The sequence below is a fragment of the Pseudonaja textilis genome, chromosome 4 (assembly GCF_049901715.1).
Source record: "Pseudonaja textilis isolate UNSWEBS1 chromosome 4, rPseTex1.2, whole genome shotgun sequence".
NCBI lineage: Eukaryota > Metazoa > Chordata > Lepidosauria > Squamata > Elapidae > Pseudonaja > Pseudonaja textilis.
The window spans coordinates 7732879-7745699 of NC_141993.1; the positions used below are offsets into that span (position 1 = coordinate 7732879).

The 12821-nt window shown below is 39.3% G+C and overlaps 1 protein-coding gene across 13 annotated transcripts in view; it reads left to right on the forward strand.

Annotated features, from left to right (window-relative positions):
• The window catches only part of KCNMA1 (potassium calcium-activated channel subfamily M alpha 1), a 504709-nt gene that overhangs the window by 304280 nt on the left and 187608 nt on the right, over positions 1 to 12821 (forward strand). For all 13 annotated transcript variants that reach the window (XM_087933804.1, XM_087933806.1, XM_087933813.1 and 10 more), the window contains 3 exons: positions 3518 to 3593; positions 7351 to 7426; positions 9330 to 9500. In XM_087933804.1, the coding sequence (XP_087789930.1) occupies positions 3518 to 3593; positions 7351 to 7426; positions 9330 to 9500 (323 nt within the window). The remainder of the gene's footprint in view (positions 1 to 3517; positions 3594 to 7350; positions 7427 to 9329; positions 9501 to 12821) is intronic.

Sequence of the window (12821 nt, forward strand, 5' to 3'; positions counted from 1 at the left end):
CTCGTAATTTGTGAAGCCGAAGAAAATTATTTTATTAGGACTTTCTTTTAAATAACAGAAAGGGGATTTTTTTTTAAACTGAGATGTTTTAACAAGATGAGAGCAATAGTGTTTTATTTAAACGTTATTTCTCACATCTATCCCTTTCTATTGTCCTTTCTTTAAAAGAAGCATTATTCTTTTAGGGAGAAATCATTTAAAAATAGAAATAATCCTTCTCTTCGAATCCGCTTTTTGTCCTTTAATATTTCTTCTCCTTGCTAGTACCTCCATTACTTCCCTCTTTCTTAATACCTATGATTATTAATCTACACAGAAAGGTAAAACTGTTTTTAAGTATTTTTTAATAAGAATAGCCTTGTTAAAATGGATTGCTGGGTTAAACATTTTAGGGATCTCATTTCCTTCTCTTCATTCTGGAAAGCCAGCCTAAATTTTAAGGTATCACTGAGATTTTCCAGGAGATACACCCTTGCCAATGTCTAAGCCATTAGCCTCAAATCTAAGCGAGTGAATGTTTTCTCCTCCAGCAAGCTTCTTTCTTTTAATTTCACCTTCAGTTTATATATCCATGGCCTTCTCTTTTCTACCTGTGCTTTCTCTGGGATTCTCCCCAGTCTCGTTTTAAAAATGGCATTGTTAGAAAGGTGCCCGGTGTTAGAAAACCAATTTGTTCTCATACCAGAAACTTCTGCATTCGTTTGGCTGAAACAAAACCTGGGGACATTTTGATTGTTCTGGATTTTGGATGAAACAAATTCTAGATGAGGCAAGGTTGAGGATCAAAGCTACTCCCCACGGTTCTTCTGGGAGAGCATTCCCAGCGTGGCACATTCTCTCAACTCCCTTTTTCCTGATCTTCCCTACTTTTCCATTCCCCCCCTTTTCCCCCTCCCCTCAAATGTTTTGGGTGTCTAGAGTGGCACATCCCCTGTCTCTCAGGAGGAGAAGAAATACTGAGAAGATTATGGGTGGGCCAGTGGCTGAGAACTTCAAGAACATCAAGAAAGATGAGCTGATGGATTGCGCCCCAGGAAACTGACTGGCCATTCCTCTTCTCCCCTCAGATCTTGTCACTACCATTCTTCTCCTTTTCCCCACATTTCCCTCTTCCCTCGGACCCCTGGAAGCCCCATTTCAGTCTGTGTTTGGTTCAAAACAGCCCGTGTTGTCTGTGCACAGATGAAAAGGTGTGAAAAATGTGTCTCAGATTGGGTATGGACAGGTGCTCTAGGTGCTGATGGAGAGTTCCATGAACATCTTATGAGGCCTTAAATATCCCAGGGATATTTCCAAAACAATTTTTGGAAAGAATAGCAAAGACTGAAGAACTTTGGGTGTAATACTTCCAAACTGTTTTGGAAATATCCCTGTGATACGGATTGACAGAGTTGGAAGGGACCTTGTAGGTCATCTAGTCTAAACACCACCACCCCCAAGCAGGAGACCCTACACCATTTTTGACAGAGGGCAGTCCAGTTCCTTCTTGAAAGTTTCTAAGGCCTTGTAAGGTACTCATTTAAACAAGTGAAAGCAGAATGCAAATTGTCCTTCTGGTATTATTATCAATTCCTATACTTCAATCGGCATTAAAAATGAGTCACACTTTCTACTTTTGTAAGTTTTTTTCCCCCCCTAGAAATGGATGAGCCTTATGCTGTTCTGTCCCTACCAACTGGAAACATGGTATTATTTATCTAAATTATTTTCTAAAAGGCAAACTTTCCAGTTAATCTAATTGTATACTTGGCATCTTCTATAAAAATTGACACTCTTGATTAAAAACACAGCAAACAAGTCTATATTGCGTTTATTGAGCCTCTGTTCAGCTTTTGAGCTCCCATATCTCTGAGTGATGAGAAAAAGCTTAATAGAAGTAAGACAGTTAAAGAAATGTTCAGGTTACTGATTGGACCTCACTTAAATTTACAGCTAAGGCAATTATATATAAGGCGTTCTCAAGGTATGGCTCAACCACACTAGAAAAAAAGATGTTGAGACTCTAGAAAGAGTGCAGAGAAGAGCAACCAGGATGATTAGGGGATTGGAGACTAAAACATGTGATGGATGGTTGCAGGAACTGGGCCTGGCTAGTCTAGTGAAGAGAAGAACCAGGGGATCTTCCAATATTTAGCATCTTCCAATATTTGAGGGGCTGCCAGAGAGGAGGGGGTCATGCTGTTTTCCAAAGCACTCAAAGACCAGACAAGGAATAATGGATGGAAACTGATTAAGAAGACATTCAACCTAGAAATGAGGAGGGATTTTCTGACAGTGAGAACAATCAACCCATGGAATAGAATTTGCCTTCGGAAGTTGTGGGAGCTTCACCCCTGGAGGCTTTCAAGAAGAGACTGGACTGCCACCTGTCAGAAATGGTGTAGGGCCTTTCCTGCTTGGGTGGGAGTTGGGCTAGATGACCTACAAGGTCTCTTCCAACTCTTGTTAATCTGTAATCTCACAGTAGTCACTGTGAAAGGGTTCTAAGTGGCCTGGTAGACCACTTAAAACACCATTTAACTTTGAGCCAGCAATGTGCTGCAGCTACTTGTGCAGCTAATGCAGTCTTGCACCTTTCAACAGAGGGATAGTTTCGAGATCACATGATCTTTATGCTGCATTGGTGAAGCAACACTTGGAATACTGTTCTGGTCAACCACGATATAAAAAAAATATGTTGAGATTCTAGAAAGTGTGGCGAGAAGCGTCACAAAGACGATTAGGCGTCTGGAGGCTAAAGTGTACAATGAACCATTGCGAGGTTCATGGTCCAATTATTCAATGGTTCATCGTACTCTTCGCTTCAAACCAACTAGGTAGGTCTAGTATAACAAAGAGAAGAATTGGGGTGACATGATAGCTGGTCTTCCAGTATTTGAGGCACTGTCATGGGGATGAGAGGGTCAACCTAGACTGCAAAGAACTAGACAAGAAGTAATGGAGGGAAGAATATCCAAGAGAAATCCAACCTAGAACTAAAAAGAAACTTCCTGACAATTAATCAGTGAAAACAATTATGGAATGGCTTCCTTTCAGAAGTTTTGGATACTCTATCACTGGAGGTTTTCAAGAGGAGACTGGACAACCATTTGTCTAGAATGGTATAGGATTTCCTGCCACAGGCAGAGAATTAGTCTAGAAGACCTTTGAGATTATCCTAGACCCCTTTTCAAAGGCTTTCCTCATGAAATGGCACATGGCAAGCAACATTCTCGGATACAAATATTTAACAGATATGAGAATGATCTGGCAGGCTACACAAGCGAAAAATGGACTTTTCCCAGGTTTGTATCAAGGAATGCTGAATTTTCAGTGGTTGACTTCATTTCCAGTGTGATATGAAACTATTATTATTTTCCAAACTATTAATCTTTTTTATGTAGATGTACAATGCCTAACATAACTTTACCCCTGTAAGAAGCTCTACAGCTTAAGTATTTCATGACACTATAAACGTTTCTTAATGTACAATGTACAGTGTTTTTTGACTTCTTTTTTTTTTCTGTTTGAATTACAGGTTTAAGATTTTTGCGAGCTCTTAGGCTGATTCAGTTCTCAGAAATCTTACAGTTTCTGAATATTCTTAAAACAAGGTAAGGCCACAATATACATAGATAAAATAAAGATAGGTAGAAATAGATAGATGATAGCTAGATTGTAGACAGACCGGAGGATTAGATAGATAGATAGATAGATAGATAGATAGATAGATAGATAGATAGATAGATAGATGATTGATAGATAGATGATAGATGGTATAGATTGATAGATAAATAGTTAGATGATAAATAGCTGATAGAGATAGAGATAGATGATAGATAGATAGATAGATAGATAGATAGATAGATAGATAGATAGATAGATAGATAGATAGATAGATAGATAGATTTGACTTGTTGTATAAAGGCTAAATACACAGTCCTTTAGGAATTAAATGGACAAGATTCAGACAATATGAATCACAATATGATTAGTGCTCATTTTAAAATGTGAACCAGAATTTGAGTTGTTTTTGTTGCAGTTTCTACTTGCAATGATGAATTAATGATCCTATTAACTCTTCTGTCCTAATAAAGGACATTTGATAATAAAAAGAAGGAAAGTATGTTTATTCTAAAAAAAACCACACCCCTCTCAATTAAATGTATATAGGATTACAGTTGAAGTAAATCTAAGTATTAACTGGATTTGGTATATTCCTTTTTACTCTCATCCTTGTATCCTGATACCCATCATTCAGTTTGGTTCTCATATCATTTTGATGGCATTCATGGATTAATTATTTGCTGGATGAACATACAATGGACTCCTGGAGTAAATCAAATCCATACACCTAGAACTTTGGTCAGATAAATGACATTTGCATTGTAGACTTAAGACTGAAAAAATAACTGGACGATGGCTCATTTGCAAATAAATTTAATATTTTTTTTTTAAAAAAAACCTTCTATTAAGTAAGTTTACTTTCAAGGATCTACATTCATGGGGTCCTAGTAATTCTACTTCCATTATTTTATGATTTGCATCTATTAATGTGCCTATGCGCACGTGAACACACACACACATTATTAAAAGTTTTAAAAACCAAGATGAAAATCTTCTTTATAGCTGTTATAAGCACAATTATAAATTTATCTCTTTCTCTAAACTTACAGCCTACCTCTCTATAATACGTATGTATATTTCTATAATGTGTCTCCTCCAATCTGTAATATATCTCTATGATACCTCTCCTCTAATAATCAAAACCAGAAATCTGTTTTTTTTTTTAAAGTCCAAGAGTTTCCAGTCACTAATAAATGTAGATATATTTTCTCTAATCAAAGAAGTCAGTTTGGTCATCTCAGCGAGTTCCATCATCTTTACCAACCACTTTCCCATAGTTGGTATTGCCAAATCTTTCCATCTTTGGGGCATAAAATAATCTCGCTCTGTTTATCATATATATATATAAACAAAATCCATTACTTCCCCCCCACACACTGTCCATCGGTTCTAAGAAAAAACTGTCAATTATATAATAACCTTTACAATTCTTTGAATCATTGTGTGTATTTGAATCCTATTTACACACACATATATTTTTTTCAGCAGGCAGTTTCTAAAAATAGGTGGATTTTCCCCTCCCTTCATTCTGACTTCTTAAATTTATTTATCCCCTCACTATGCTCTATCCTTTCCTGAATTAAATGAGGATTCGCTAAAACTTTAGGGGTTTAGGCTGGGCTCAGGCAGAATTAGGGACAGCACAGATGTCTCTGACAGCTTAAAAGGAAGGGGGAAAAAACGTCGATTAATCCACCTATTTTTAGAATTGGGGCTGAAAAGACAAAACATAAATCTTCTCCTTTAAAGTCAGGAAAGCCATTCTGAACAATCCTGGCTCACCTACAAACAAGCAAACAGAGCTTTTGAAAAAACAGTAACCAGTGTCCATTTTGCAATGGTACATTTCTTTTCATAAATCAGATACAGTAATGATTAAAGAAGACTTCAGAAAGTAATTAGGACTGCAGAAAAAAACAATTCCTACCAACCTGCCCTCCATGGAGGATCTGTATCCTGCACGAGTCAAAAAGAGGGTTGGAAAAATATCTACAGACCCCTCACATCCCAGACATAAACTGTTTCAACTCCTACCCTCAAAATGACTCTATAGGGCCAATGGACAACTAGACACAAAGACAGTTTTTCCCCAAAAGCCATCATTCTGCTAAACAAATAATTCCCTCAACACTGTCCAACTATTTACTAAGTCTGCATTACTATTACATTAATCTTCTCATCACTCCTTATCACCCCTCCCCTCCCACTTGTGACTGTATGACTGTAACTTTGTCGCCTGTGTCCTTAGGAGTTATATTGACTGTCTCCTGGTATGGTTTGATTGCTTATTGTACCCTCTGACTAATATTAAGTGTTGTACCTTATGATTCTTAATGAATGTATTTTTTTTCTTTTATGTACACTGAGAGCATTTGCACTAAGACAAATTCCTTGTGTGTCCAATCACACTTGGCCAATAAAGAATTCTATTCTGTTCTGTTCTGTTCTGTTCTGTTCTGTTCCCTTCCGTTCCATTCCATTCCATTCCATTCTTCATTCTTCTATTCTATTCTATTCTATTCTATTCTATTCTATTCTATTCTATTCTATTCTATTCTATTCTATCCTATCCTATCCTATCCTATTCTATTCTAAGAGGATCAAAAATACTCATTTACATATAAAGGTAGTCCTCGACTTGTAACAGTTCATTTAAGTGATCATTCGAAGTTACAATGACACTGAAAAAGGGGACTTACAACCTTTATTCACACTTACGACCCTTGCAGTATCCCCATAGTCACGTGATTTAAATTTGGATGACAACCAACTCACATTTATCCCGGTTGCAGTGGCCCAGGGTCACGTGGTCCCCTTTGACGACCTTCTGATGAGTGAAGTCAATGGGGAAACCAAATTCATTTAACCTTAAAAAAACCTTTAAAACACTTAAAATTAGTGTTACTAATTTAAGAACTGCAGTGATTGAGTTAACCCAGGTGCTGAGAAATTTTTTTTAAAAAAAATGGGTCAAAACTCACTTAACTAATTTCCCACTGAGCAACATACATTCTGGGGCTCAGTTGTGGTTGTAAGTTAAGGACTGCCCATATACCCATTTGTTGGCATAGTAAATAATTAATACACCAGCGAAATGCTGCGGTATACTTAGACTTCAGAAAGGCATTCAACAAGGTAGACCACAACTTACTTCTTGGTAAGCTGGAAAAAAGTAGGATAGATACCATCACCACCAGATCTCAAATGAAATAGAAATAAAGGAGAAATTTTAATTAATAGCTCAGGGTTGAAATGAGGGATCCTTGGTGTTCATGGCAATAATACAGGAGCCGATTTCCAAAGCATCTTGTAAGGGCTTCATTTTAAAATTGAATTCCCATCTGACCTGAGATTTCCTGGAGGTCTCCCATCCTAACGGTTGGCTTTTCAAGATGAGCCATAAGGACTGACCTTGGGGCATCCACTTAGCTGTGAGAAAGTTGGTCTCCTTCCCAGAGATGATGAACTCATGTCATTCACCCATAAACACATTTTGCCCCTCACCAGTAAATTGTTCATTTCTTTAGATTTTCAACAGTTTCCTATTTTACCGATATCCTTTGTTTATTAAAAGGCACGTCAAACCCATAGGGTTCTTTTATGCTGAGAAACTGACCTTGAAAGGAAAAAAATGAGGATCTTTAGGAAGGTAGATTTGAAAAAGCTAAAGAATGTTTCATCTTTTTTGAAAAAAATACCAAACTCTGAGAAGAATTTATTTTTCTCTCTTTTTCTTTTAACCAGTAATTCCATCAAGTTAGTGAATCTGTGCTCGATATTTATTAGCACATGGCTGACAGCAGCTGGATTTATACATTTGGTAAGTATGCTCAAAAAGGCTTATTTGCGGAGCTTTAGAATTATTACGAGCTAATCCAGCTATAGATAATTTTTTAAAAAGGCATCATGTATTTCTTTTTCATTTTCATTGGGAACATGCTTTGCCAAGAGGTTGGTGGCTTAATCTAGCGAAGCAACTCCCTATGTGTTCAGAATAAAAATAATAAATAAAAATAAATCAGGTTTTGTCAGGGAATTTTAAGCTATGAGGACTTCAACTCCCAGAATTCCCTTCATGCGTGGCTGGGGAATTCTGGGAGTTGGAAGTCCCCATAGCTTAAAAGTTGGTGACGTTGAGAAATACTGTAATGGAGAATTCCCCTCAGTCATACTGTATGTCATTTTTTTCAGATTTTTGATGCAGGATTCCTGGGTTCTTTTAAATATTATTAATAAATCTTGTCTCTAACTGAAAAATTATTCCGAGAGGAGAAAAGGAAAAAAAAAAACAGTATGGGGAAAAAAAACACCATATTTTCTCTGGAGTTCAAAGCCCGCAACGACTTTGGCTGAAACTGGAAAAGAAAGCTAGGAATTTTGGGATCTAATTTTGAGATTCTGGAACACTTTTACTGAATTTGACAATAAAGACAACGAGCCACTAAGTGGCAGTGTGGACTTAAAAACAAACATAAAATAAAATGTGTTAGTGCACAAGGCAACCTCTTGTAAGAAAAATGAAGAATGTTACGTGCTACTAGGACTTACAATCTATGGATGCACACAATGCTCATTTTCTCCCGAAGATCATTGTACACTGTTGCCTGCTTGAATTAAAATAACTTAACACATCCTCTCCTTCTCTAAGGATTAGATTCCCAATGTGTCTTTGAAAATAGGTCTTACCAGATTCCTGATTCGGGGGGGATCAATTCACATTTTTTTCCCTTTTGTGTGTTGAAACATGGCCTTAAGGGACAGTTATTGTGGTAGCTACTTGCTGTTATAATAGGGAGGAATTTTGTGACTCTTGGTGACTAGTCCCAAGAGTAGTTTAGCGCTAAGTTTTGTGGATAGGATTACAGTAGGTGAACCCTAACCCTCAAATTTTGGAAGACTACTGTCATGTCAGCCCTAGTCCTATTGCAACCATATGGTTAAAGCCCAGTTTAGTGGCTATAGATTCCATCCTGACTTCCTTGGAAAGGCCACATTAGAGTCCATCATTACACGTAGTCCTAAGTGTCAGATATATTTAAACATAGTTGTATATGTCTAATGCAATCATCATTTACCAGTTATTAGACTACCTTTCTAGAACTTCCAAAGGGTGATCGTATTCCTCTCTTTTCTTTCACAATGGTTACTATTTTAGGATGGTTCCTGACTTTTTTTCCCTCGATAGGATTCCATATTTGGAACATGCCAAACCAGTATATACCCTAACTGATTTGATATAAAGAAAATGACTTGTTTTATCACAGTCCATCAAGTTGTTACGGTTGGGTGGTACGGTGGCCTAAAGGTGGAGCTCTTGCCTCACAATCAGGAGGCTGTGAGTTCTATCCCAGATAGAGGCAGATATTTCTCTCTCTGGCCATGATGAGAATTTATCTGCTGAATATACAGTATAACTTCGTACTGGCAACAGGAAAGGGCATCTGGCCATTAAACACTCTGCTATCTCCATTCAGTTGTTGTTAAAAGATGATGATGATGATGGAGTTGTTAAGGTTAAGATCATGTCATTAGAGCTGTATGAGGTATTACTGATATTCCCTGGCTAAAAAGAGAATTTGGCCTCAACGGTTCAATGAGATCATATCTGTGTTGCATTTTTTTTCTCTCTCCCTGAACGCATTAGTTATGTAGTAACGTGCTAATAAGTTCGTGAATGGAAATATTGCATATTCAATGATGCATTCATTTTGCTTTTGTTCTAGGTGGAGAACTCAGGGGATCCATGGGAAAACTTCCAAAATAACCAACCACTTACATATTGGGAATGTGTTTATTTGCTAATGGTTACTATGTCCACCGTTGGCTACGGAGATGTTTATGCAAAAACAACCCTTGGGCGTCTTTTCATGGTTTTCTTCATCCTCGGGGGATTGGTAAAACATCTATCTATCTATCTATCTATCTATCTATCTATCTATCTATCTATCTATCTATCTATCTATCTATGTATCTATGTATCTATCTAATATTTTAAATGTAACGATTATACTGTAACTTACGACTTCAAAATACATATCCCATTGTATTGCATTTTGAAGAGCTTAGTTACCGAAGTAAAATATAGGGCAATGGCGCACTTAATGGATGTAATGTTAGCAGAGATAGGAAGGATAGGAAGCATTTTAAGAATTCAAAGCTTTAAGCCGTGGGGAGGAGGGCTGGGCACACTCTGAAAATCCTTTGAAAACATAGCTTTGGTCTTTACAAAAAGCCCAACTTCTCTCTGCTGTTCATGGGACCAGCCTATCGAGTAGCAATTGGCCAATTGATTCCTCTTGCGGCCTTCTCAATGCGATAAAATATAGGTCGTCCTTCACTTATGACCTCAGTTGAGCCCATTGCTAAGCACAACAGTTAGTGTTAAGTGAGCTTTTTGTCCCCATTTTACAACCTCTCCTTGCCACCGTCGTTAAGTGGTTGTTAAGCCAGCAACCTGGTGGTTAACTGAATACGTCTTCCCCATTGACTTTGATTCTCAGAAGTTTGCAAACCATGGTCACGTGACATGGCCATCATCATAAATGCATGCCCATTGTCGACGTTTTGATCATGTGACCACGGGGGTGCTGCCATGGTCCTGTGGGTGAAAAGTCATCATGAATCCACTCTTTTCCATGCCATTGGTAACTTCCTTAAACAAATAGTAAAGTAAGGGCTACGACTAATCTAATCTAAGATAGATTGGAGCAATGAAAAGGATAAAATACAAATGTGTTAATACAAAGAAATTATAACCAGGTAAATGTCAGCACTCCAATGAAACTCCCCATTCTAATTCAGCACTCAGAAGTTCACCCAAGTAAGAATTTATTAAAGAAGTCATGTTGGCACATCTAGGAAAACCTGAATCTGAGAGTTCCGGGTTTTCCCTTCCCAAAAGAGAAATCAAAGATCCCTCCGCTGCACCCAACAATCCATCACATGGTCCAATCAAATCTTCATCCCAATTGGAGATCTTCCTCCAGACTTCCCTCCAGGGGCAGGGCAACATGTCCTTGACTCTCTGAGAAAGAACGTTGTTGAGTCTAATCTTCTTCCTCTCTATGAAATGCCGCCCTCCCAAATTCCCAAGGATTGGACGTGGAAGCCTCAAAGCGTCCAAGTAAAATATGGCTCCCAAGGTTGACAGTAAATGAATTTCCTTTGCATGGTACCCCCATGTGTTCAACCATCTATTGGGTTCATCTTGGTCATAAACTTAAGCAGTTCTACATCCAATACAGGTAGCCTTCAACGTGCAACAGTTCATTTCACCGCTGTTCAGAGTTACAACGGCACTGGGAAAAGTGACGTAGGATTGTTTTTCACACTTAAAACCATTACAGCATGCCCGTGGTCATGGGATCAAAATTTGACAACTGGCTCATACTTATGATGATGGGAAAGTTCCCAGGGTCATTTGATCCCCTTTTGCAACCTTCTGACAATGGGGAAGCCAGGTTCATTTTGTATCCGGATTACTATCTTAATGACTGCAGTGATTCCCTTAACACAGCGGTGTCAGATTTAAGGCTCTGAGGGCCGGATCCAGCCCATGGGGTGCTTAGATCTTGCCTGCAGGGCCACCTGTTCTGACCATAGCTTCCTGAAACACTAACAAACACACATAAAATCCAAAACTCTTTTATTTTAGTTCAATGGCTGTGAATTGTCATCATTCACAGCCTGGAGTGAGTCTTAACCAGGGACGTCTGCCAAAGTTCTTTGAGAGACATCTGATAAGAAGGCACCTTATCTTACTTGAAGTGCTGCCAATGACTTAAGTCCCAATTAGTCTTTCCAAAGTCCAACAGAGAACAAATTCACCATGGAGCTTTTAGAATCCAAACCAATCAGAGCGAATGACGTTGCTTCCTGCAAAGATTTCCTTACCTTTGCACTTCCTTTATACCTTATGGGAGGGGCAATCACCTCCAAGCCTTACTCCCGAGTCTCCCCTTTTGTCTCAGCTGCTCTTGCCTTCTAGCAGCTCTGCAAACACGCACACTAGGAACAGGCTCCCCTTGTTCCTCTGCCTCACTGCTGCCAGATTCTGGAGGCTCTGGAGTCAGCACATAACTCCCAGATGGTCCTGGCCCCATCTCTGTATTGGATGCAGGACCCTCATCCGAGTCCTCTCCAGACTCCCAGACTGATCCCTGTTCTTCCCCAGTGTCTGATTCCACTGCCGTCTGCACAGGCTGCCGGCGAACCACAACACCACCCTGGAAACAACAAAGGACAGGCCCGCAGTGCCTCTTCCAGCAAAAACATAGCTCAGGAGGGCTGCGTGTGGCCCTCCCGAGCTCTGTTTTCTATGGCAGAGGGTTGCAGGAGGCAGTCACAGCCAAAAACAGATCTTGGGAGCCCATTTTCACTGGCAGAGTGTTCGGGCTACCACAGGCACCCCCAAGATGAAGGACGTCAAGCTGACTACAACCACTGCAGCCCCTGGAGGTCTGATGTGTCTCTCAATGGAATTGAGATCAACACCCCTGGCTTAACCACTGTGGCAAGAGAGGTTGTCCCAAGGGCTTGCTTAGAGACAGAAACTTGGGGCCCAATTACGGTCATAATTCAAGGACTGCCTGTACATACATTTGAGCCCAGGAAGAAATGTGACAATGAAAACCACCTCTTCTGTTCCAGGTTTCTGAGCAAAAGTGCCCCTGCTTTGAAAGGGTGTGTGTCTTAATATTAAATAAGGACATTCTTTTGAAAGCAGACTGAACTTTTCCTTAAGCTCTGCAGAACCCCAAAAGGGGAAGCCAAATTGAAGGAAACCAAGCTTTAATGAAAAGCGGAGAGAGGTTGGACTTGAAGGCCGAATTACGCCTTCAGTGAAAGTATTTTGAAAGTGTGCCCAGAACTCCGCGCCTTGATAACAGTCTGGGGGGAAATTAGTTGCGGTTTCAAGATCTCCCCTTTTGTGTTCCTTCCCGACATTCCAACAAACACTGTGGTTGAGGATCCTCTTTAAAAGAGCTGTTGCCCGGAGTTCTTTCTTTCTTCTTTTTTCCCAGCTAGCGGGAAAAAGCGAGTTCTCATCCTTCCAAATAGCAGCCGAGGAGGTAGGCTGAAAGTAGGGCAGCCCTTGCAAATTTCCCAACCAATCGGCAAAAAAACCACGCTCCCACGGGAGACAGAGAGAAATTTTCAGGAGAGGAAAAGAAAATCCAGCTATTCTGGAGGATTAACATCTGTATCTCCAAGGA